Genomic DNA, 26786 nt, shown 5'->3' on the forward strand with positions numbered 1-26786 from the left:
CCTCCTAGTTCGACTCCTCCTTTTCCAGGAGAAGTGCAGGTGGTAACGGAGTCACCCTCCTTCGTGAGGTCATTTCTGGTGTAATCTGGCATTTCTTAAGCAGAATTGAAAAAATGTCCACCGTTGTCGATGGGACTGTCGACGACGAAAGAATAGTCGTTGAAGAAATCACCGTTGTTGACATAGCTGTCGTTACTGCACTCGTCGTCGACATCCTCGTCGACGTCATAAGTGTCGATACCATCGTCGACGATACATATCCCACCGGCGTTGAAATCGTCAATACAGAGCCCTGTGCCAGAACCGGCGACGAGGAGACCACTGTCGACGAGCCTGTCGAAGTGGTGAGAGAAGTAGAAGAAGAAGACTGTACCTTTGGAGTCTTCATCGACGGAATCGATGACGGCGTCGTCGACGAGAGTCTTCTTTGATGACTTTACCCCAGAAGTCAATGATGATGGCTTTCTGAAGGTTTTTGAAGCTGTTCATTTTTTTTTTGGTCTCTTTTACAAAAAGAGATGGATAGGATGGTTTTCTATTTCTTTTTTATGTATACCGGGGACTTCCATTCCGACGACGGGGAATGATACAAGCATGGGAATCCATGAAAGTTCCAATACTGGAGTAATCATAGGTCTCAGTAGCCTCAGATTCGACCTCACTGTAATCCAGGACCGAGGCTGAAAGATCGGGATCATAACCTTTTTTCCATGGGAAAAGCACAAAACCGAGCCATGTTCAGAACAGCTCCGATGTGGCAGGGTGTCTAGGAGGCAGTCTGAAAGGCCTTCTAAATGTTGACAGGGAACCCCAAAGATGACCGGATGTTCCCCGTAGCCAGGAGTGGGTTGATGACAGCCTGGGGCAAAACCGACTTAAACAGCCAGTCATCAAGGTAGGGGAAGGATGGTACCCCTGATGTACAATAGTGTGCTGCCACCACCACCACCATCACTTTTGTGAATATCTAAGGTCACAGCAAACTGAAAATACTCCTCTACCACAGAAACCTCAGGTACTGCTAAAGGGCTACAAATAGGCATCCTGCAAGGCAAACGCCAAGGTTGAGGGCAGAAAAGTGATTGGAAGGGCGCTGATCTAAAATATGCCAAAGACCTCCATCCTTCTGGAGCACCATGAAAGTAGCAAGAATAACAACCACATTATACTTGATGCGCTAACACCCTCTCAATGGCCCCTTTGGCCAAAGGGGCTTGTATTTCCTGTTGCAGAATGGAGAGATGTTCCTCTGTCAGTTGTTGGGTGAATGGTGGTCTGTGGGGCAGAGATGAAAGGAAGAGTAAAGCATAGCCTTAGCAAACAATTTGAATGACCCACCTTTCCATTGTGATTGCTTGCCAACCTGGATAAAATTGGTAGATTCTGCCCTCCACCGGGTGGCAGTGACCCTGTAAGGGTACTCTAAAGACGTTTGGCAGGTGGGGTAGTGGGGGGAAATCAGTGGACTGAGGAGCACGTTGATCTTGGTAAGGGGGCGATGGGCCTCATGGCCTCTCCGTGAAACTGCTAGAACAAGCTTGCGGAAAGGAACGACTGGGTGGAGAGGCTCAAAACATAAGCGGTGGCCCTACTCTCCTTGAAATGTTGAAGGGCAGAATCAGCCTTGTCCCCAAACAAGCGAATTCCATTGAATGGTATGTCGATCAGGGAGGACTGGACGTCACCTGAGAACCCAGTTGATCACAGCCACACGTCGTGAGAATGACAACACTGGTGCCTAAAGAAGTCATAGGTGTCCAAGCCATAATGAATTGTGAATTTAGTCACATCACACCCATCTTGTATTGTTGTCTGAAAGTACAGCACAAAGGTCTTCCTGAACACTGTGGAGGACTTGTGCCACCCAGTCCAAAAGGGCATGAGCATAGCGGGCCAACAAAAGGGAGACGTTGATCGATTGCAGGGCCAAACTGGCGGAGGAGAATAAGCGTTTTGCAAAAGTCTTCACTGTCAGGGAAATTGTTGGGGTTGTTCTTACTAGCGGTGCTGCGACAAAAAGGCTGGGTCACCTGGAGCAGGCAGTGGCACCTGGCAATATGCCGGTTAACTGGAGGGCCAGAGCAAGCCTTAGCCCAAGCCACTAGAAGGGTAACTGTTCATGCTTCATTGAAGGGAAGGGGAGGCTCTGAAGCAGTCTGGCCAGGAGGCAACACTTCTTTCATTAAATTCAATTGCACCTCCATGGTGTGGAGGTGATGTTAAAGGACTTCAGCCGCCCAGTGCATAACCATGGTGTAGGAGGCAGATTCCTGCATGGCTAGGCCAGGAGGAGAGAAAAGGGCTGTCTTAGGGGAAATATCTAGCCCACAAGCCTCTTGAAGTCCTCATAACAACTGTCATAGGCATAGGGCTGATCATACTCATCACCCTGGTCATTGTCATTCTCAGAGTCTGTCCCAAAAAGGGAATGTAAAGAATGCTGCCGGTTTTGTGCTAAAGTGAGTGCAGAAAACTCTGTTGGATTCGGTTGTAACGTCGGTCAAAGTTGGACTGGCTTTGAGTAGGCGAGCACAATGAGGGCTACCTCTGTCCTGGTGAAAAGTTTGTCATCGGCGTTGACATGCCTGGGCCTGGTGTGCTCGTGGGAGCTGGCCACGGCACTCTAGTTAACAAAAGTAGCCAGGAGGGTCCAGCTGTTGCCTAGGGAGAACCTCCTGGTGGTAATCTTCTTGGTACGCCTCTCAGCCTCGTTAGGCCCGAAGGCATGCCAGAGGGAAATAGAAGAAATCTGAAGAGCCAGAGTATAAATGCGCAGAACTCTTTGATCTGGAGTGACGTAGCTCATAGTCCCGGAAACTCAATTTGTGCTTGAGCCAGCTGCGGTGCTAAAGTTGGCTAACTTCGGGAGCGGAAAAGGGACTATTGGTGCCATCCACATACTTAATCAGGTGAGTGGAAATGGTATGAAGGTGTGCAACTAATCTTTGACTTCTTATGTTTGTTATGCTTACAGGAGGACTTGCAGCACAATGAAGACCCTTCTCCGTCACTGTGGAAGCAGGACCAGGATTTAGCCTTGGGCTTGGAGCAGTCCAGGGGCTGTGTCTTCTTGTGCTTGGCGAAAAAGTTTTGCCTTGCATTCCCTAATGGTCTTCTGGTTCATCGATGTGCAAAGTAAACCCGAACAGATTGCCTTTTAGGACACACTGCCAATACCGAAACTGACACCAGACCTGTCAGAAGTGCTGGACATGAAAATCAAGACAGAGGAAATCATACATGCAATAGAAATTATGCCTTTTGGTAAGGCACCAGGCGAAAATGTCTTCCCTATAGACTTTTATAGTATTACGTCTAAATTGACCACCCCACTACTAACTGTTTTTTTCTGTGATTGGGAAAAGTCTGCAGTTTGCACCCAGGTAGCTGTTGATTGGATGCGGCTTGGGGGCAAGTTCGATTTCTACCTTTGGACTTAAGGCCTGATTTAAATCTTGGCAAATCTGGTCCCGCCATCACCTTTTCAAAGGTTTTACTATCCACTATTTAGATGTTGGCAGGTCTACGGACGAAAGACCGTCCGAGTTCCGCCGACTCTGCCAGGAATAATCACCCTCATTGACAGCTTCATAGGCAGAAGCAGCTGTCAGCGGGGGTCCAGCTAAGATTACAGCTGAGCCAATCATGATGTGTTTCCGGCAAGGAAACTGTGGAAGAGATACCTCCTACTCTGAGCTGGTCGAATCAAAAGAAATGAGGTAGAAACGTACCTTTTTTATGATTCCTACTTCTGTTTCCGGTTGGGACCCCATTGTCTATGTCTATCCACTGCTGAGTCTACCAGACCATGACAGTAATCAACTCAGCTGTCCCCGGGATCTTAGGTAAGCTACTTTTACACTTATCTTACTATGAATCTTGTGCTGAAAATTGCTTTAGCCTCGTGTCTTATTACAATGCTCTTACATGCACTTTTTTATGTGTAATGCATTAGAGTTCATTTTACTACTTATCATGGTAAAATGAACACGCCTGTATTGACACTTAAAAATATATATATCTTTTTGTAGTGGCTGTGGGTTTGTGCTTGTGGTGCCTGTGAGTGTGGCACTGAAGCACAAGTTACTACTTGTGTAACGATATATCTGTAAGAGACATTAGTTAGTGATAGATTCCTTACCTTAGAATATCCCCAGGCGTCAGACTGGATCCGGACATTTTTGCGTAGCAGTAGCCTTGCGCGTCGGTATGCGTCGTCTGCGGCTCCGCGTCCGTCGTCGGCGCCGTGATGACGTCGTCGGAGTACTTAGACGCCGCCTCCGGGTGCTGACGTCAGTTCTTAGACACAGCTTTTCCGCGCCAGAAACGCAAAGCTATGCTAAAAACTAACACTGGTTGCTTGAAACTAGGGCCCTGAAAGGGGATGACCTTAACCCTAGATATCGGTTCGCAGAACGGGGAGGATGGGTGGGTCGGTAAGGAATCTATCACTAACTAATGTCTCTTACAGATATATCGTTACACAAGTAGAAACTTGTGCATCTGAAAGAGACACGTTAGTGATAGATTCCTTACCTTAGAATAGATACCCCAGCAATACCAACCCCGGTGGTGGGTCTGCGAACCAATAATCACACCAGAAAGTCCTGGAGGACGGAACGGCCAAAGAAGCCATCCCTCCGGACTTGGCTGTCCAGGCAATAGTGTCTTGCAAACGTGTGCAGCGAGGCCCACGTAGCAGCCTGGGAAATGTCCTGCAAGGGCACTCCTCGGCCCAAGGCAGTTGTAGTTGCTGTGGCCCGAGTGGAATGAGCCCTCAGCCCAGCAGGGGGTTCCTTCTTAGCCAAGGAGTGACACGCCTGGATACACAAGATGATCCACCGCGAGATGGCCCGCTTATGCACCGCTTTACCCTTCTTAGCGCCCACGTAACCAACAAAGAGTTGGTCATCCACCCAGAACTGGCGTGTGCAATTCAGATAGAATGAGAGTGCACGTTTTGGGTCCAGACGGTGGAGCCTCTCTACCTCTCTTGAGGGATGCGGAGGCGGAAAGAAGGTGGGCAAGGTGATGGACTGCCCGATGTGGAAGGCCGTGACTACTTTGGGCAGGAAAGAGGGCCTTGTCTGCAACACAACCTTGTCCGGATGGACCGAAAGGAAAGGAGGTTTACAGGATAGAGCCTGGAGTTCACTCACTCTCCTGGCAGAGGTGATGGCTACCAGGAAGGCAGTCTTCAAAGTAAGAAGGCGGAGAGGACAGTTGTGAAGTGGCTCGAAGGGAGCGCACATCAGAAAAGTAAGAACCAAGTTCAAGTCCCACTGAGGCATCACAAAGGGCACAGGAGGGAACGTATGCGTGCTGCCTTTCAAGAATCGATTAACAATAGGGGACTTGAACAAAGAAGGTTGATCAGGCAGCCTCAAAAAGGCTGAAAGAGCAGAAAGGTAGCCCTTGATAGTGCCCAGAGCAGAGCCCTGCTGGGCAAGAGAAAGAAGAAAAAGAAGAACCTCGGAAAGAGGGGCAGAGAGAGGATCCACAACCTTTGCTTTGCACCATGCCACAAATCTGTTCCACCTGCAGGCGTATACCAACTTTGTGGAGGGACGCCTGGCTGCCAGAATGATGTTACAGACTTCAGGAGGCAAGTCAAATGGCCTCAACTGTCGCCGCTCAATCTCCAAGCTTGGAGGTGGAGACTGGACAGGTTCGGGTGGAGGACCGTCCCCTGCTGCTGCAACAAACGGTCCTCCTGAAGAGGCAGACGAACCGGGGGATCGACTGACATACTGAGTAGCTCGGGATACCAGTTCCTTCGTGCCCAGTCCGGAGCCACAAGGATGACTTGTGCCCGGTCGCGCCTGATCTTCTTCAGCACTCTGGGCAGAAGTGGTATAGGCGGAAAGGCGTACAACAGACCGCAACTCCACTCGCGACTAAAAGCGTCTCCGAGCGAGTGCCGCCTTGGAAATTCCAACGTGCAGAACTGATGACATTGTGCATTCTCTTCTGTGGCGAATAGATCTAACCAAGGCTCTCCCCACTGCAGAAAGAGACCTTGCGCCACGTCCGAGTTCAGACGCCATTCGTGATCCATCATGCACCGACGGCTGGGTTCGTCCGCCCTGGCGTTCAGAGAACCTGCCAGGTGTTGAACTACCAGGGTCAAGCCCTGATGTTCCAGCCATTGCCAGAGGCGCAGAGCCTCCTGGTAGAAGGTCCACGACCCCACCCCGCCCTGTTTGTTGCAGTACCACATGCGGTGGTGTTGTCTGTGAACACCTGCACTACACTCCCTCGGACAGAGGGGAGAAATGCCTTCAGTGCTAGACGAATCGCCCGCAGCTCCAAAAGGTTGATATGGAGCCGGGACTCCGCCGGAGACCAGAGGCCTCTGAACTCTGCCTCTCTCATGTGGCCACTCCAGCCCTGGAGGGACGCGTCCCTCACAACTACGTGCTCCGGTTGGGGAAGGGAGAGGGATCTGCCGCTGACCCAATCGCGGTCCGTGAGCCACCACTGCAGCTGTCTCGCAGTGCCCTCCGAGATCAGGACATGGTCGGACAGGTTGCCCTGATGCTGGGCCACTGAAACTTCAGGTCCCACTGCAGAGCCCGCATCCGCCAATGGGCGTGATGCACCAGAAGGATGCAGGAAGCCATCAGCCCCAGAAACCTGACCGAGACGCGGGATAACGGCTGAAAGATTGGAATAAGAGCCTGTATATCCCGAACCCGCTGTTCAGGCGGGTAAACCCGAAACTGCACCGAGTCTAGAACCGCTCCGATGAAAAGGAGCTTCTGAGAGAGACACAGGTGTGACTTCGGCAAATTGATGGAGAACCCCAGCTGGTGCGAGAGGTCTGCCGTCGTCTGGAGGTGGCTGACGACTGTCTGGGGCGAGCCCGCCTTCAACAACAAGTCGTCGAGGTAGGGGAAGACTGAAACCCCTAACCTGTGCAGATGAGCTGCGACCACCGCCATCACCTTTGTGAACACCCGTGGGGCACTGGTAAGGCCGAAGGGGAGCACGGTAAACTGAAAGTGCTTGTGGCCTACTGTGAACCGCAGGTAACGCCGGTGGGCCGGCAGGACGGGGATGTGGAAATAAGCGTCCTGCAAGTCCAACGCTACCATCCAGTCTCCTGGGTCCAGGGCAGCTAAGACCTGAGCCAGAGTCAGCATTTGGAACTTCTCCTTCCGGAGGAAGCCGTTGATGTTACATATGTCCAAGATAGGGCGTAGGCCCCCTTTTCCCTTCTTGGTACCAGAAAGCAGTGGGAGTAACAACCACACCCTACTTCTGGCCCAGGAACGCGCTTGATGGCCCCCTTGGCCAAGAGGGCCGAAACTTCCTCCTGCAGAAGCCTCAAATGATCCCCCGATACGCGGTGGTGTTGCGGTGGCATGGCTTGAGGGGTCGTCTCGAAGGGGAGGGAGTAGCCCCTTCGGACGATCTGCAGCACCCACCTGTCCGAAGTGACAGTGCGCCAGTGAGAGTGGTGATGGCGAACCCTGTCCCCCCACTGGCGTCACATGGGCCGAAAAGCACGGACTAGGAGGATTTTGAGGCGAATGCTGCGGGGGAGGGTGTGGACTGGCCTCGCCGTTGTCCCCGACCGCCTCCACGGCGATTTCCACGGCCGCCACCGCGCTGGAAGTTAGTCTGCGGCATGTGGCTGGCAGCACGATGAGAGGGCGCCCCTTCCGTGGCCATGAAAGGAGCGAAAGGCACCCGTTTGCTGGCGCGGGCCGGTTCATTGAATTAAAACTTCCCAAGCGCCGTCGAAAGCGGCGCCCAGCGGCGCCGTTCCGACGTCGGAACCGGAGTGAGGGAGGCATCGGGGACGGCGCCGCCCGAGGACAGCGCCCGAGGCGACGAATGACGGACTGACGCCGGGGGGGGGGGTCGTAAGGTCCACCGGCGATGACCCAGATCCTGAAGCGGATCCAGTGGGGTCCTGCGGCGCCGGGCCCGAAGGCGCCAGGGCCTCGGAACCGTTGGAACCGTTGGACCCTGCGGCGCCAGGCCCGAAGGCGCTGGCGGCGTCGGGACCGTGGGGCCCTGCAGCGCTGGGCCCGAAGGCGCCGGCGGCGTCGCTCGGGCCCGGCGCCGTCGAGGCCGGAGCACTCGACGACGTCGGGCTGGAGCCCCCGACCCGCTAGGGGCCCCAGACGGGTCCGCTTGGCCCGAAGGCCTCGCGGAGCCCGTCGGAGGAGAGAGGGACCTCATGGCCATGAGGAAGCGCTCGATCTCCTCTGGCGTCACGTCTCACCCAGGGACCGGAGGGTGTGGAGCTGGACGCGGCGCCCGCAACTCCGACGGAGCCGCGTTGGCGGTGTCACCCGAACACCCGGCCGCATTGCGCGATCGTCAGGGGAAGTCAGAAGAGCGATGACGCCTCTTCGACTTCTTGTGTTTCTTTCCTGACGACGACTTCGACCCGGAGGAGTGGTGCCGACTCTCGGAGCTGTGGTGGCTCCGAGCCCGCGACCTGTCCCTCGACCTCCCGTTCGACCGGGACCTCTCGCGGCGCGGGGCCGACTGCCGGAGTTCGAGTCGCCTGCGGGACCGCTCCCGCCTGGCTTTCGAAGAGAGGGCCCGGCAGTCGCAGCAGGCCTTGTCGTCATGGTCGACGCCTAGACAAGTTAGACACAGGTGGTGAAGATCCGTGACCGACATCGTGCGGTCGCAACCCTCGCAGTGTTTAAATCCAGGCATCCCTATGGCACCGATCGGAGTCGTAAGACTTCGAGGAGATGATCAAAATGATCCAAAAAGGTAGTCAAAAAGTGACTAGAAGTACTGCTTTTTCCAGATCTGCGCTTGCTGGCGTGGAAAAAAGAAGAACTGACGTCAGCATGTGGAGGCGGCATCTAAGTACGCCGACGACGGACGCGGAACCGCAGACGACGCCTACCGAAGCGCAAGGGTACTGCTACGCAAAAATTTCCAGATCCAGTCTGACGCCTGGGGATATTCTAAGGTAAGGAATCTATCACTAACGTGTCTCTTTCAGATTAGTGTGTGTTCGTTGTTTGTGTGTAATGCCATATGTAAATAAGGGCCATGCCACATTACCTACATATATTTAAGAAGCAAACCCAACATATATGTGTTTTGACACATTGATCAGGAGTACTTACCTGTCTCCACTCCACCAGGGACACATTCCATCAAGAATCCGCTGCTAGGACAATAAAAGCACAAAGGGGTAATCTAAATAGGGTCGGCGGAAATTTGCCAGCTTTACGGCGATGGAGTACTGTCAGCCATCTGAGGAGTCCGCCGAGTTGATGGAGGTGAGCCGTTTACACAACGGTAACTGTAGATGCAGACAGCGGTTCAGTCAGCCCACATCAAATTACGATGGGTGACACACCGTCAGCTCGAAGGAGTACTTGCAACTGCTACCATGGGGGGGACACTGATAGTCCCGCCAAGATCTAAATCAGGCACTTATTCTCATTTATGAAGTGGGATTCCTTGTGCGAGACAAGGCTGCAGACAGTAGCAAAGGAGGGTTTGATGAAGTCAGATGCCGATCGACATCGGGAAAGCTGAATTGGATTTTCCTACTGTGGGGAACACCGTGGAAGGTTGATTCTGGCCTTCTATCTGTTCTCCAGCCAAATAACCTTGAAAATGTTTCGAAGTCTTAGGTTCTAGGATTAAGCAAGAGGAGTACAATCTGACACCACTCAAGAGTTCCAGGGCTTCAGAAACAGCACTTGGACATCAGAACGCACACCACAGAATAGACCAGTGAGGTCCAATGAAGGTCAAATTGTAACTGGCCAGTTGGGCACTCTCAGGAAAGTGGGCTTCTTGCAAATTCTGTGTCCTTGTAGCTTAACAGGAGGTCAGTCAACTGAATTTATTTGACCCTAGAAGTCCACATCTTATTCCTGGGTACATGGTTCACCTCAGAGGTCACAATAAGTGCATCCTTCTTCTTTCTTTCAATTCCAGTAGGGTTCTTGAGAGGGTGTCCATGGGCGCCACTATTATGCCTGGCATTGGCCTGTAGGTGGGTGTGACTCCTAACCCATCCTTGACCAATAGGGAAAAAATCCCTTGTGTAATCCTACCCACGTTTGCAGCAATACAAGTGTACCCTACAGCAAACAATCACACAGTGTCCCTCTCTACCTAAAACCAAGATGGCAGAACCTAAAGGTTTCGATAAATGAGACCTCATAGGCATATCAAAAATAAGCGACCTGTGGGTAAAGGGCAAGGTCAAGTCATTCTCTACCCTAAAACAAGAATATGATCTCGCTCCTATAGAGTACTTCAGATACCTACAAGACTGCCATGCCTTAAACTCCAGTCTCCAAAAGGGGGAGACCCCCCTGATGCCACACCCCTTGAAGACAGACTCCTCGATGGCTATTTACCAGCTAAGGTCAGCTCGCTCACATATAACAAGCATTTACAATGCAACGGTTTCGCCTTCGGAAAAGTTTGAGCTATTGGCATTGTAAATGACAAACTTTTTATTTATGTGTTGGTTTTGAAAACAGATAAATAAATGGCACTCTCATTTACAATGCCAATAGCTTACTCTGTCGCAAATGCAAGACGTATTGCATTTGCACACACACACCCACACAAGAGCCCCCCACACACACACACACACAAGAGCCCCCCACACACACCACACAAGAGCCCCCCTCACACACCAGAGCCCCCCACACACACACGCAAGAGCCCCCCACACAAACACACACACGCAAGAGCCCCCCACAAGAACACACACACGCAAGAGCCCCCCACACACATACGCAAGAGCCCACACACACACGCAAGAGCCCCCCCCCCACACACACACACGCAAAGAGCCCCACACACACGCAAAGAGCCCCACACACACGCAAAGAGCCCCACACACACGCAAAGAGCCCCACACACACGCAAAGAGCCCCACACACATGCAAAGAGCCCCACGCAGAGGTCAGGGGTGGCACAGAAGCAGAGTTTCACCAGCTGAGGCTCGCATGAAGCCTCTAGCATGAAATAGAGGGAGGGTAAGGGAGAAGTGATGAAAGAGAGGAGGTAAACAATGAAGGGAGAGCTCCATACGTGGGGCGGGGGGTCGAACTTGGCCAGAGGTGGAGGAGGTGTACCCCAGATTCGAGGGACTGCCCCTTCCAGCAATCTAGGAAGCTCTTTTCAGGAGAATTTGTTTGAAAAAGCAGGTGGAGCAAGTTGTTCCAAGGGGAATAGCTGTTTTTATTATTACTGCTGATAAGTTATCTGTGCCACCTGCTCTTGTAAGTTTTAGCATCTCAGTTGTTTTCTTAATGATTGGTATTGAGAACCCCTCTTTGATCTCTTTATTAGCAAGAAATGTTATCAGGCTATAAAGTAGTGTCCTCCAACAGTGAGAAATGCCCTGCGTGGCCGAAACAGGTCGGTGTGACAGACTGGCTCTGTTTACTTAATTAAATACCTGAAGTGAAGGATTTCTGAGTGCGGCGTATTTTTGCTAAAAAAAAAATAGATATATATATAATCCTGCTATTGTTGTATACACACAGCTTGTCAACTAGTAGCAAGGTGATCCTCATAGCTATATGCATTGCGTAACTCATACAAAATCATTATAGGTTTCTTTGATGAAGCAAGGTAATAGTGTATTGCCTGTTGCACAAAACGGTGAAGGTTTAAAATCATATGATGTATTAATCAATACAAGACAGGTTCCTTTTAAATCCAAGTACAGTTTGAAGTAGAAACCCCAAACTGAAACTGCATATTAAAAAGATTTAATTAAAAAAAAAGAATGACTGGTGCAAACTAAGTCAGACTGTATTATTCATTCAACCACATATCGCTTGTTCTTTTTCAAAGAAAAGGAATACTGAAGAAAATATTTAGAGCGCACATAGAAATCATTTTTTCACCACTTAGTACAAGGTCTGGAGCAAAGTCTTCTTTGATGCCGCTAAGAATTAGGAACAACGTTTTTTTCCGTTTAACGTCCTCCGTGCATGAAAAGCATAGGACAAAATAATTCCAATGGGTTAATGTCTCTATGGTTACCAGGTCACAAGCTCAAGCTCGAATGCCATCCCAGGATCCCTGGCTGACATCAAAGGGGCTGATTTACTGTAGCTGCTACTTCCTCCAGAGGCAGGCAGATGGCGTGGCCGCCTCCACGGAAGTGTGTTCTTAATCTGGGGCCCTGAGTTTTAGCTGCGATAGTAGTTTGTGCAGGGGTCCTCAACGAAAACATACACCTCAGCGATGCCTATGCAAACCCAATCTCCACTGAGGAGACCATCCGCCTGATGAATTCCATCCACTCTGGATCCCCCACAGACCCATGCCCTCACCACATCTTCAACAAAGCAGACTCCGTCATAGCTCCGCACCTCCGAGACGTCATCAACTGCTCCTTCAACTCCGCTACCTTCCCAGAAGACTGGAAACACGCTGAACTCACCGCCCTTCTGAAAAAACCCACAGCGGACCCCACCGAACTCAAAAAATACCGCCCCATCTCGCTTCTTCCATTCCCGGCCAAAGTCATCGAGAAAGCCGTCAACAACCAGCTCGCCGCCTTCCTCGAAGCCAACAAATCACTCGACCCCTCACAATCTGGCTTCCGAGCCAAACACAGCACTGAGACCGCCGTCATCGCAGCAACAGACGACATTCGAACTCTACTGGACAATGGAGACACAGTCGCCCTCATCCTCCTCGACCTCTCTGCAGCCTTCGACACAGTCTGCCACAGCACCCTTTTACAACGCCTCAGAAACATCGGAATCCAAGGAAAAGCACTGGAATGGATCACCTCGTTCCTCACCGGAAGAACCCAGAGAGTCCGCCTCCCACCATTCAAGTCCGAGGCCTCTGAAATCATCTGCGGCGTACCGCAAGGATCCTCACTCAGTCCCACCCTCTTCAACGTATACATGAGCCCCCTCGCGGCCATCGCACGCCAACACAACCTCAACATCATCTCTTACGCGGATGACACTCAACTGATCCTTTCTCTCACCAAGGACCCCAGCACCGCCAAAACTAACCAACACGAAGGAATGAAAGAAGTCGCCGAATGGATGAAACACAGCCGTCTGAAACTGAACTCAGACAAAACAGAAGTCCTCATCTTAGGTACATCCCCCTCTGCATGGGACGACTCCTGGTGGCCGGAAGCCCTCGGAAAAGCACCCATCCCGACAGACCACGCACGGAACCTTGGCGTCATCCTGGATTCTTCACTCTCAATGAACAGACAAGTCAGCGCCGTATCCTCTTCCTGCTTTAACATTCTTCGCATGCTCAGAAAAACATTTCGCTGGATCCCCTCCGAAACAAGGAAAACAGTCACCCACGCTCTAGTCACGAGCCGACTGGACTACGGAAACACCCTCTACGCAGGTACCACCGCTAAACTCCAGAAGAAACTACAACGAATCCAAAACGCCTCAGCCAGGCTCATATTAGACATCCCACGCAACGAACACATCTCTGGTCACCTTAAAGACCTCCACTGGCTACCCGTCAATAAGAGGATCACTTTCCGACTGCTTACCCACGCACACAAATCACTCTACGACATCGGACCAGATTGCCTCAACTCTCGACTGTCCTTCTACACCCCCTCCCGCCAACTTCGCTCTTCCAGCCAAGCCTTCGCCACTGTACCTCGCATCAACAAGACCACCATGGGAGGCAGATCCTTTTCATACCTGGCTGCCAAAACATGGAACTCACTCCCCGCTTACCTTCGCCTCACCCAGAATCACCTAGCGTTCAGAAAGCAGCTTAAAACGTGGATATTTGACAAATAATCCTCCTCCCCTTCCTAAGCGCCTTGAAACCCTCTGGGTATGTAGTGCGCTATACAAATGTTATGACTTGACTTGACTTGACTTGACATGCATGAGGAAACATTATGCAGTACGTTGTATCGAAAATATTGGCGTTTCTGAAACCTTTAATGTTGCTGTGAGGAAAATATATATATAGAATACACAGTATCGTTCCGAAAAAGGCCACGTCGACCAAAGTGCTTTACTGCCGGTGGGAAGTCTGCGTTCTTAACTTAAACATAGAAACCTGCCACATATCACCACGGAATGCTTGTAACGTCAAATAAATATACAACAATAAGCTCCACTGCGGTGCCGAATATAAAAGCGATCATACTAAGAGTGCGTGCTGCACTTGAATGGGCGCCGTTTCTCATTGGAGAACCTGTTACTGAGTATCATCCCTGGGGTACAGGGGGAAATGCATTGTGTATGAACGTCCAATTGAAGAGTTGCTGGTGAACCCCTGTATTCTAAAGGCACAGTTGAATACAATCAGGAAGCAGTTGGCCCTCCCCTTAATCAGTAGGTAGATTACACACATCCAGAGTTGAAGGCATAGGATTCCTTCCATATCTCTGACAGCGGTGTGTGTGCAACACTACCACTGCCTACGCACACAACTTAACCATAAAGTAAACTATCCAGATGAATAGGATGAAAGACCACGAGCTATTAAGCAGATTAACGTGCAGTGTACGAATAGGGCCGACTGTGGGCGGACACCTTAGACCACAACAACGATTCCAAAAAACACACTTAGATGCGAACTAGTTCCCAAGAAGGCACTCGTCTGCTGTACAACCGATAGTAATATTGGAGAGCACGAATGGATGAAACGAACTTCTACATAAATGCACTGACTAGAAACAAACAGCCCAGCAAAACACAGTGCTTAAAACACCTGCTACCCGCCCTTCAATAAAATGTGTTAAACCCCATGGTAATGAGTCGCCTTAAACGACCGCACACACGAGTTTATAGTCTACATATTTATTTCGTGCAGGGATGGAATTGCACGACAACGTTTATAAGGGGTCAGACACATCACAATGAGAAATAAACTAACCCTCAATTCTAAGCCAAATGAGCATTTTAAACAGGGAAGCATGAATAACTATAAAAACCTATCCCAGGGCGGCGTGAACACCCGAGCAACACAGCACTCACCGTGGGCGGAGGCGCGGGGCTGCAGCTGTCCTACTCGGCAACACCTGCCCGGCAACGTCCTCCGCTTCTTCCGGGGCTCCCTCCAGGCAGGCCACGGGAGCCCCGCGTGGGCCGCCATACTTCTTGTGGGCCGCCGTCTTCCTTCTTCCCCTGGGCGGCGGGCACTTCCGGCCGGCCGCGCTAGGATTGGCCGGCCGGCTGAAGAAACCCCCGGGCGGGACGGGATACCACAATTTGTGAGGACACGGGGGGGAGGGGGGGGGCGGGAGAGGACGAGGGGGGCGGGCGGGAGAGGACGAGGGGGGCGGGAAAGGACACGGACGTCGGGAGGGAGGCGGGAAACGTGGGGACGGCGGGAGGAGGGACACAAGGCAGGACAGCAGCAAGCACGGCCCGGCCGGACCAGATTCGGGGGCGTTCCCGGCGTCGCGTGACGTCGGCAAAAGCCAAAGAATCTCGGGAACGCCCCCGTGTCTGGTCCGGCATTGACGGACAGGCCCCTCGTCCAATGGCTAGGCTCCATTTATGGAGCTAGCCAATGGGACAGGGGGGCGTGTTCCAGAGTGCTTACTGTACTCAATAGATTTCTCTGGAGGCGGAGCCTAACGGCTCCGTCCCCCAGCGAAACCTAAAAAGCACAATGGCCACGGCTGGTCTTTCCGAGCTAAGACGAGAGGGAAATGCAATTTTCCAATTAAATTAAAGAATAAGCATATGTTGTGCACACAGCCACTCTGAAGGTGCACACATCGCATGTGCGTGCACATACATGAAGTTAACAACAAAGTGCAGTAGTGAATGTTTTCGACTTGGGTTTTTACTTTTTTATAAACTTCGTTATTCTATCACGCCTCATCTTGACGATTGTTATCCTTTGGGCACGGTGCAAAAAATAAAGGTTTGTTTGTACACTTCAATGTGGTATCCAACACCGCCAAAGCAGATGTTTGCCATCACAGACCAGGGGGTTAGAATGCCTGTGCTAAACGAATTTACGGAGGTGATGACCCCAGTTATTGTGCAAGAACCCCTTGGAGGCCCTTGTCAAACACTACAAAAATGACGAGCAGGAAGCAGCATTCCGTTTGCACAGTAAAGGATGTTTACATTTTGATGGGTACGTGAAATCTGAATTATTACTACATTTAAAGACTGAAAACGCGATGCTACATATAATATCCAAATCCAACGTTGAAAACTACACCGGACAAGGGAGCAAGACATTTTTACGCGGTTTAGTCCCTGTCCAGCCTATTTCATGTGGAAACTTTTCGGGCTAATTAAAAAACATAAGTGTCCGAAAACTAGGCCAGGATACAGCAAGATGCTTCCATCTGCGCGGAAAAACCACCTGTTCTCGGAAGGTCGTTCTAAGAGAAAATGCATGTCTTGTGGTAACAGTTTTAAACATAAGTACCCGCTATATTTAAAAAAGATAGGAGGGTGGGGGCGATTCCCACGCTTGTGGCTGAAGGCTCTTTACAAATTCCACAAGGGTAGCAGCCAGGCGGACTAATCTATCGATTCTCACTATTTAGAAGGAATACCCCCTTCTTTGAGTTAGCCATGCTGACAAACTGTTTAAAACTTTCTCCCTCTTTAAACCTCTCTCACTCAAGTCAACGTAAAAACCCAACCTCGCCGTTTTACGTTGTAAAACATTTCAGCCACAATACCCACCGCATATTCTAGGCACAGGTGCACACCCCCGCCCCTCATCTACGTCCTTGGACCCTAGCGTGTCCTCCGCCGGTGCCGCGGGCGGTCCCATTCCGGGGACAGGGGGGTCAGAGCGTAGGCAGGCCGGGCAGTTCTTCACCCTGGGAGCGACTATGCCCCCGCCTGCAGCGGCGAATCCACATCACATCCCCGGGACGGCCGACGAGAGGCGACCGTAACTCAGAGCCGGGTCCTGGAGCCGCCCACAATCACACAGGAGGCTGGAGCCGCCCACAGCCTGCGCAGGAGCTCGGGAAACACAGCCACAGTCCAAAGGTGCCCGCACCGCTGAGGCAACAGCCAGCGAAGTGAGCTGGAGGAGAGGAGGCGCCTGCGAGCATCACTGCCCAGGGCCAGCGGGAGGAGGGGGCTCTGGAAAGGGGAGGGGGCGCACCAGCAAGTGCAAGGAGCCTGCGCCCGCACGAGACAGGCGGGAGAAATAAAGAGGCTGTATATGCATATCAAAGAGTTAGGACTTGGAGATAAGAGATTATCACTCGTGCAAATAGAGGGTGGGAAAACAGGAGGGGCCATATAGCGCCATGGCAGTGACAGAGATAGGGCGGCACTATGCTGTCACGAGAGAGGTAGGAGAGGAGAGGCAGCGAGATGCTACACACGCTCACGATAGAAACAGCAAGATACAAGGCCCTACGTACATGAGCAAGAAGAACGAAGAAAACGGCAAAAATCAGACGTATACCATTTAGAAGGGGCAAGGGGTAGCAACCGCTAATCCTCGTGTGCCTAATTAAAACTTACTATCGCTGTGATTTAACTAATGTAGCCAATGATCATTTTAAAGTTACAAATGAGTCTTTGCTAGTTTTAGTATCATGTTAGCATTTATTGCAGCCTCAAATGTGTCACACGTACTGATTACAAACAATGGCTCAATTACAAACAATGGCACCATTACAAACAAACGCACAATTATTTGCGATTCTGGTTAATGCGGTAAAAATCACACGGAAGGTCTTGATCTGATGCCTCTACTGGGCGAAGTTTGTCACTTCTGCAACCCCTGTGACTTTAGTCAGTTTCGCGCTCGGGAGGCGAGGCGCACGTCCGTGACGCTTTGGCGAGCGAGCGCACAGCCCCCCAGCGCTTCCTCTCTTCAGCCGGTGTCAATACCGGGTGCGGGGTGGAAGGCGATCTCCCCCAGCTTCTGGGCCGAAGACTCACCCTCGCAGGCACGGCCCCCGTCGCAGCTCCCACTGGCCTCCGCTGACGTCGAGGGTTCCCCCGGAGTCAGCCACTCACAGCGCGGCTCCCGGGGCAGATCCTGATGACGCGGCGAGGCTCCAACCAACGGCGGCGCAGCTCACGGGGACAGGCCCACTGCAGCGGCCAATCAGAGCGCGCCTCTGCCGACGAGCCTCCGAAAAGCCACCAATGCGGTCGCAGCCCCTTCGTGCCTCGGCCAAGGTGCCGAGCAGCTGCCGGTTGACCCCCGGGCGGGACGGGATACCACAATTTGTGAGGACACGGGGGGGGCGGGAGAGGACGAGGGGGGCGGGCGGGAGAGGACGAGGGGGGCGGGAAAGGACACGGACGTCGGGAGGGAGGCGGGAAACGTGGGGACGGCGGGAGGAGGGACACAAGGCAGGACAGCAGCAAGCACGGCCCGGCCGGACACAAGGCAGGACAGCAGCAAGCACGGCCCGGCCGGAGGAGACTCGGGGGCGTTCCTGGCGTCGCGTGACGTCGGCAAAAGCCAAAGAATCTCGGGAAGGCCCCCGTGTCTGGTCCGGCATTGATGGACAGGCCCCTCGTCCAATGGCTAGGCTCCATTTATGGAGCTAGCCAATGGGACGGGGGGGCGTGTTCCAGAGTGCTTACTGTACTCAATAGATTTCTCTGGAGGAGGAGCCTAACGGCTCCGTCCCCCAGCGAAACCTAAAAAGATAGTGAACCACTCTGGGGACCCCCTGGTGAGATTGCTAAAAAAGTGGGAAGGGGTGGCATTATACTAGATGACAAAGACTGGGTGGCAGCGGCATCTGCGCCACGGGAGGCAGCCACTACAGCGAAGGTGAGGCTAATACAACTCAAAATCTTGCACTGGATCTATATCATGTGACCTGGGTTGGTACAACTGGGTAGAGCACTTGGTGGCAAATGTAGAAGGGGCTGTGGAAACGAAGGTACTTTCCTTCATATACTATGGGATTGCCCACTTATCCAAAGGTACTGGAAGAAAATACATAAGGTCCTGAGCGAAGTGTTACACCATACTCTCCTCCTGGAGGCTAAGAGATGTCTCCTGAATGTGTGGAAACCCACGGATCTAAACAGCACACAAATAACCTGGGTTACATTGGGGCTGATGACGTAACATAGCTCAGAAATGGGGGCATCGCAGGCACCAGCAGTGTGTGCATGGAAGAAAGACATGGATTGGCGCATGTTTCTGGAAAAGTATATCTATGTAGCTAGGGGATGTCCTAAAAAGTGGTCACGCACTTGGAATGATTGGAATGAATATAGAGGAAATCTCTGCACCCCACCACTGATGCCAGCTCAAGATGAATCATTGTAGACATGGCACAAATCACCAGTAAGCAACATATTGTGTATTTTTAACTGTATGAGAACCATGTCACGATAAGAAATGAGAATATGTTGTATTATGCCTTGTGATTTTGATTCCTACTGTTAATAAAAAGATTTTTTTTTAAAGATGGCAGAACCTTTCCTCCCTTGTGAGGAGATCCTGTGCCCACCCTAGGGATGTGTACAGGGAAATGAGCAAACCCTCCCAGTAACTCAAAACCATTTCTTCCGGGCAGCTCCTCTCCCACTGGGATTGGTGCCTGGGTGGCTAGTTAGAAAAAAGAAGGGTATGGCTGAGGTCTGAGATACAGCTTCCTGTTACAGGGAAGGCCCCTTTGAAGATAATTAAGTTCCTGTGCACTTCCAGATGGTCAACATGTCAGGAAAACAAGACACCTTACAACACCAAAGTCTTTTCTCTCATCTCTGGGAGCTGCTCAGACAGATCCTGGGTGGCAGATGGAAGCTCAGGCAAATGGGCCTCTGTGAACTTCTACAGACTTAAGGTAGGCTAAAGGAAACTTTTAAAAAATACCTTATGTAAAATATTTGTCACAAATCCGACTTTACTAATAAATTGGATTTGTGATAAATATTATAAAAGATCCAAGAAGTAAATTTAAACACCTGTGGCTACTGGTCAGTGAAGCAATACAACATATGGTACAGGACAATGTGCATTAACTGATTGATGAAATGCAGCTTAACTTTCACAAATGGAAGGGGCTCTTAATCCTCTGCAGCAGGATTTAGACAGTCAAAATGACAGTTGCTCATTGCTTCAATTATGCGTTCGGCATGTTTCCACTATGCGTACCGTGCAAACTTCTATAGATGTTCCAATCAGATCACATATATAAGGTGACAACGAACATAGACTGCCTAGCTCAAAGTTTTTGGTGACACCACAGAAAGAGGCCTGTGACTCCTTAAAATTGAACATTACTATACAGCACACCAATTATCAAAGCTGAAGTACCACTTTGGGGAACTAAAGATCCCAGATTGGGTCATTATGGAACGAAGTCTACAACATGACACCACTGCACCTCAGGTTCTAAACAGTTCACAAAATCCAAACTCCCTGAAAAAACAATGCAAAAAAGCTCAATACATAAGGCCTTCTAACACAATAGCTTTTTTCAGCTAAACATCCCAATCAGGCAAAATGCTGAATCAATAGGTCTCCATCCTGGTGGGGTGATTGGCCCTCTGCAGGCATAGAAATGGTCTGAGAACTACTTGTTTTCAAGATCACCAGTAAGAGTTTGGTCTTCCAAATTAACTAATCTGGAGATACCTCCACTAGCTTAAAAACATGCGTATTAAAAAGATGGACTGACACACAGGAGTACCTACCTCTTCCATCATATACAAGTACTTAGTTACGGGGGTGGGGGGCATGCAAACCTGATCTCGGTCCTATATCCTGCGATTACAGATTAAACATATTCCAAAACAACAAAGGCAGAACTGCACTCCTATTGGTCTAAGCACACCCACAACACTTTGACGATGACTAATGGGTCGCCATCTAGTCTGAGCAAGGGCGGGGCCTTAGAAGTTCAGCTTCATGAAGGTACTGATGTAATAGCATTATACAAACTTACCTAGAGTCCTGATCCCATCCACCATCCACAAGTGAAGTATCAGAGTCAGATATTGCTCCGCTATGTTTGGTCCGCAGCTTTTCTATTTCCCCCAGCTCCTTCAGACAGTGCTGATACTGCAGAATGAGATGTGTTTAGAGTGAATTATTTCACATTTATTGTGCCTAGGTGTGTTAGGTTACTTAGTAGAGATCATTTAACTTCACTTATGATTACAGTTGAGAAACACCAGCCGTTTAGTGCAGGGATACATCTAATGTGCTCTGCCACAGTTTAATGGCTGATAACTTTACCAATATACATAAGGTAAGGTCCATGGGGCACACAGGAATGACCTCACTAGGCACACAAGAAGGAAAACATTCTGCATTAATTAATAATTTCACACTGTGTCAGAGTTCACAATACCTAGTGTTTGGTAGTACTTCAGAGCTAAGCCTACAGTGGCAAAGGTCTACCCACACTGATTAATCATTAATATATATGTAGAAACTATCGAGTGTGTGGGGGAAGGAGAGGAATTTAAAATGTCACATTTTCGGTTACTCAACAGCAATTGTAGAAAAGTAATACATGACAGTTATTGGCTATGTCTCTTGCTTTTTAATGTGTGTATTCATTTAGAATATTTGTAAAGCATTCATAAATCACTTAGGTGGTTCTTGGTTTCGAAAACAAGTTTGTCCAGATGGAAATATAGATGACAGTGTAATTACTGCCTAAACAGACATATCAACAGCATTACAGAAGGCAAGGTGTGATTCAATGTTTTATTTTATTTTTTTATTCAAAAAGTCTTTATTTCGATTATTCATCATAAAAGACAGAAGATAAAATTGCAAAAAGTATACAAAGCTCAAAATTCATCATAAAACTGTCAGGTAAAAGAACCATAGTTAAAAATATAAATAACAGGGTTACATTAAGACCAATACTAAGAACAGATTAAATCTAGTACAATCAAAAGACTTTTTATGTAAAAGACAAAAAGGCAACGCCTATAAAAATACTCATCCAAGCCAATTAATACAATAACTCATTTAGGTCAAAGGGCCCACTCTTTTTTCCCGGATAGCCCAAGCCCAGCTCAGGAATTTGGCCACCCCAATAACAGCAGTCTCATTACAACCTGTTTTTAACCCTTTGCATGCTGATGACGGAACCGCTCCGTCATCAGCTGCGGTGGCCCTGTGCTGATGACGGAGCGGTTCCGTCATGGCCCGCCCGACGCTCCTCCGCGGCGCGAATTCCGCGCCTGCGCTGAGCGTTCTATTGAGCGGACGGGGCCATGGTGGAACCGCTCCGTCATAAGCACAGCGCAACCGACGCTGGTGACGGAGCGGTTCCGTCACCAGCATGCGCCCGCCACATTTCTGCCACGCCCCCTTAGCACTGCGTCGGAATAGCCGCCGCAGTGAAGGGGTTAATAGCCTTATAGCGACCATTGCAAAAGAGGTGCCCATAGATCGACATATAGGTTTAAGCCACGTACTTCGGGGGAGCTGGTAGGCTGGGCCAACATAAAGAAGGAGATTAATATCTTCAGTATGCTAGGGTCAGAACGGACACATGGCACTTAAACCAAGGGGCAATTACTAGTAAATTTCCTTGTTGGAAGTGTCTCGACACGGAACTGATGGTAAAGCTTACGATCTCTGGGTTTGGTTATTAGATCCCAATAGCTTTCCATCGAAGATTCATCTTTGATTTCACAGTAGACTCTGGTTAAAGATGAACAGGTCAGAGACGAGAACCGCTCATTTTTGATGAGGTACCAGTATGCTGCTTTAAAGACAGTTTTGGATGGAATTGACGCGGTTTCAGGGCACTCCCTCAGGTCTCTCATCTCCATCCTGGTGAGCAGGGATTTAATACTGCTCAACCATGCAATTTTATTTGCCCTATCCAACCCCCTAACTTCAATCAAGCCCCTGGCGAATAAGAGAAGTTGTGTGGTAATCCAGAGTCTTCTCCAGAATGCCAGCATCCTAAACCGGGCAATATCCTCGATTGGCTGGCAACCGAGGTCTAGGAGAAGGGGGATCTGAGGAGTTGATTTGGGGAGGCCCACAATTGATCTCTGGAATTTGTTCTGGGCCTATGCTAACTGGTACAAATTACACACATCCCATATCTCTGCCCCGTACAAAATAGCAGGAATAATTTTAGTGTTGTACGTTTTGACAACAGGAGCATTGGGTTTAGTAATTGATAGGCAATGTTCCTTTAGTAGGGCCCCAGCTAATTGAGAGTGCTTCAACACCAGTAATTTCAGCTGGGCAGACCAACTCAATCTATCGCCAAAGGTGACTCCCAGGTAGGTGAAGACATTGGTTTGCTCCAATAGTTTCCCGCTCATGGAAACTCTTGAAGATACGGGCCTAGCCCCATGAAGAACCATAAACTTTGTCTTCGCAATATTAACTACCAGTTCGTGATTGCGGCAGAACTCCTCAAAACGAGACAGTGCTAATTGAAGCCCCTGTCTCGTCTTCGGTAAAATCAACGTATCGTCCGTGAACATGAGCAGGGGGACTCTTTGGCCTGCTAGCATGGGTGCATCCGTTGGTTGGTTGTCAAAATACCGCACCACCCCATTGATAAAAAGGGAAAACAATGTAGGGGCCAGCACACAGCCTTGCCGGACGCCCTTTCCCACTACAAATTTGTCGGTAACCTCCCCTGGCTTTCCCCAACGGACTTGTGCAAAATTAGACCTATGGAGCCTGACCACCAGAGCAACCAATTCTTTGGGCATTCCCAAAGTCAGCAAAACATCTCATAGTTTAGATCGTGGGACTAAATCAAACGCAGATTTTAAATCCTTACCTATCAGAACCTCCTTCCAATAAAGCATAACGAATCTAAAAGCTTGATTCAGTGTCCCCATATGAGCACGAAACCCTGCCTGTAACGGGGAGAGGATGCACTCATCGTCCATCCAAAGTTGAATCTTACCCAAGATGAATCTCGCTACAACTTTCTGGAGGGCATCTATAAGGCTTATAGGCCTGTAGTTAGGCGGAGCAGAACGGTCACCCTTCTTATAGATAGGGATAATTTCCATGCCGCACCAGGACGGTGGGATCGGCGCTCCCCTTGCTATCCCATTAATAAGATTCGTAATATAGGGGATCCATAGGTCAGGGTCCTGCTTGAATAAATCTGCTGGGATACAATCAGGCCCAGGAGCCTTTCCACTAGGAATAACCTTCAAGATTGCCTCAACCTCTTTTGAACTAAAGAGCAGAGGCGTATCAGGGGCGGTGGGAAAGGAAGGAGTGCTTTATTAGTATTATTGTTCTTAAATTGCGGTTCGAAGAAGGCTACCCAACGATGGGGCTCTACGTTGTTATTAGGGATTATTGAGTGTTGCCCGTTACCCCATTTAATCAGTTCCCAAAACTGGGTCATGTTTCTACCTTTGCAATGTTTTAAACTGTCAGGTGTGGAGTGTGGCATAAGAGCTGTAGGGAACATTAGCAGTTAAAATGATGGAACTGTGACCTCAGGTCTTGTGTTGGCACAAACAAAAGTGCAGGTTTTACTTCCTCTGGACATCCCAGAATACAGCTACTAAATAATATTTCAACAATAAAATGTACTTTATAGAGGACAGCTTAGCAATCTATTGCTTGAAAATTTAGCACTTACTGACTTTTTCTAAATCATTACCTATTGAACCTCCATTCCCTCAGCCTCCTTATTTAAGAAAGCCTCCTTCCATGGAGATTTGATCTTCTGTGAGGAGTCTGAATCTGCAGACTGTGCTTTTAAGACGGAGTGCTTCACTGGCTGCTGTCAACCAGGCCATTGGCCCCATACTTCAGAACCATAAGTGGTTCCATTGTTACCAAAATAGAACTCACTAACTATGCATTAAATAAATTAGAAAATATGATGATTCTGGTGATGTCATCTTCATATTTTCTAATTTAGAAATCACAAAATTCCATGTATTCATGCATTACAGTGCATGCTTTCTCCATGTCAAATACACAGCACATGGTATGGTTTGAAATGTGTTTCATTGTAAATTGATAATTCAGCTTGCAGGGATATATTGCTTAATATGTGTTGGAGAATGATCTGTTTGCTTAGTTTGTAGACATGTGTTATGTGTTTGTTTGATAGTCAGACAATTGTTTTTCCAAATATAAACATTTCACAGTGTTTATTATTTATTTCAGAATAAACAAATTAAACATGTATGCAAAAAGCATTATTTGAACGGGAATAAGGAGACTCAATTTGTTTCAAATCGTGCTCATGGCATCGTATAATTAGAGAAAAGTAGGAAACACAGTTGTAGCAGCACTGTACATAAATGAATAACAAAACATCCCGAATTGGACTTGGTGCTAGGTATGTGCAAGTGACACATAAAGTGGCGATGCAAGTGACAATTGTGGACAGCATGTCACTCTATTGCGAGTCTGGCATTCTGGGGACCGCCAGACTCGTCCTGGCACGGGTTGGCGGACCGCCCGATTACGACTCAGGAAGTTGGACTGCCAGCTCCACAGGGGGTTCCCTGGCATAGGACCGGCGGTCAGAGGCCGCATTATGCTTGTGGGAACCGCCACAGTCCCGCAAGCATATTATCGAGTTTCCTCTCAGCTAGGCTTTTCAGGGCAGCTCCACCGCGATGAAAAGTCTGGCAGAGAGTGTAGGTTGCTAGCTGTATATACTATACCAAAATAAGGTATAGTGTGCACACATTCCAGTGGATCCCTAAAGGCTTACAGAGGTTAAAGTAGATAATACCTAACTCTCTATTTGTGGTAGTGTGCGCGAGCAGTCTTAAGCATTTATTCTACCCACTCAGGCAAGCAAAAATGTCACAAACTCAAAGACTGAACTGAGACCAATGGTTTTGTATTAAACTATGTCTTTGTTTTATTTTATTTATAGAACAGAGTAGGACTTGGTACAGGTAAATATGATTGTTCTTTTCTAAACAGATTATTAAAAAGCAAGCTGGATGAATAATTACTTTTCTTACAGGTTTATAAAATGACAGTTCTAATTACTTTTAATTACTTTTCAGGATTACTTTTTCGGGACTACTTTTTCTACTCAATGTGATATGCCTAGATATCACACTGAGACATTTCCTGGATAAAAGGTAAGAAAAACTGTTTTTCTCAAGACACACGTTTAGATTTTCATACAATTTTCAACTCCACACTTTTCCCCCAGAAAAATAGTCACTGCAGTCCAATGGGGGAAAATCTGGTTATCTGTTTAAAAGCAAGCAATTGGTCTTGGGAGTTGAGTTTCTGTTAGAGCACCCCAGCGGCACTAGTGAGGCCGGGTGCAGTGTGCTGAGGCACAATGTTATCCAATGGGGGGCTCCGGTTGTTGGCTTCTCATGGGCATGCCACTTGGATGTGGGAGCAAAGCTCATAGGGTTTAGCTAAGGGCCAAGGGGGATCCGTGTTCGCACACAAGGTGCACGCACAGCAGCACAGGGGCGGCCGGGTGCAGAGTGCTGATTTGGCATCGGGTGCCCTGTTGTTTTTTTTTGAAAATCTTTATTGACATGAAGGCATCAGTGACATATACAATATTACAGAAGGATTCAATTTGGTTCTACTTCATATTAGACTGGTAATACAGTATGGTAATGCGTGTTTGAACAAGTAGTAAATATAGTCCCAACAGGTATACGGATTTATAGCAGTAATTGCCCTTATTACAGTATTTGGAACAGTACTAATCTGTCTCAGTTCTATCTAAGGTATCCCCCTCTAACCTTAATATCATGTTCAACAATGTGCGAAAGTTTTTTAAAGGTAATAACAAGAAAAAAGAAAAGATAAAGAAAATCAAAGTATTTGTCATCATGTATAGTGTATCTACTGTACATTTAGCAGCCATTCAGTTTAATTACAATTCGGTACCTGAGTAAGCATAATCGTGCGACAGCCCGGTGCAT

At 49.1% G+C, this 26786-nt stretch overlaps 1 protein-coding gene across 1 annotated transcript in view; it reads right to left on the reverse strand.

Moving 5' to 3' along the window:
- AGBL3 (AGBL carboxypeptidase 3) overlaps positions 1 to 26786 on the reverse strand; it is a 687703-nt gene that overhangs the window by 315326 nt on the left and 345591 nt on the right. Inside the window, exon 11 of the mRNA XM_086953007.1 lies at positions 20846 to 20961. Coding sequence (XP_086809133.1) covers positions 20846 to 20961 — 116 coding nt within the window. The remainder of the gene's footprint in view (positions 1 to 20845; positions 20962 to 26786) is intronic.

The sequence above is a fragment of the Lissotriton vulgaris genome, chromosome 1_2, assembly GCF_964263255.1.
Source record: "Lissotriton vulgaris chromosome 1_2, aLisVul1.2, whole genome shotgun sequence".
Lineage (NCBI taxonomy): Eukaryota > Metazoa > Chordata > Amphibia > Caudata > Salamandridae > Lissotriton > Lissotriton vulgaris.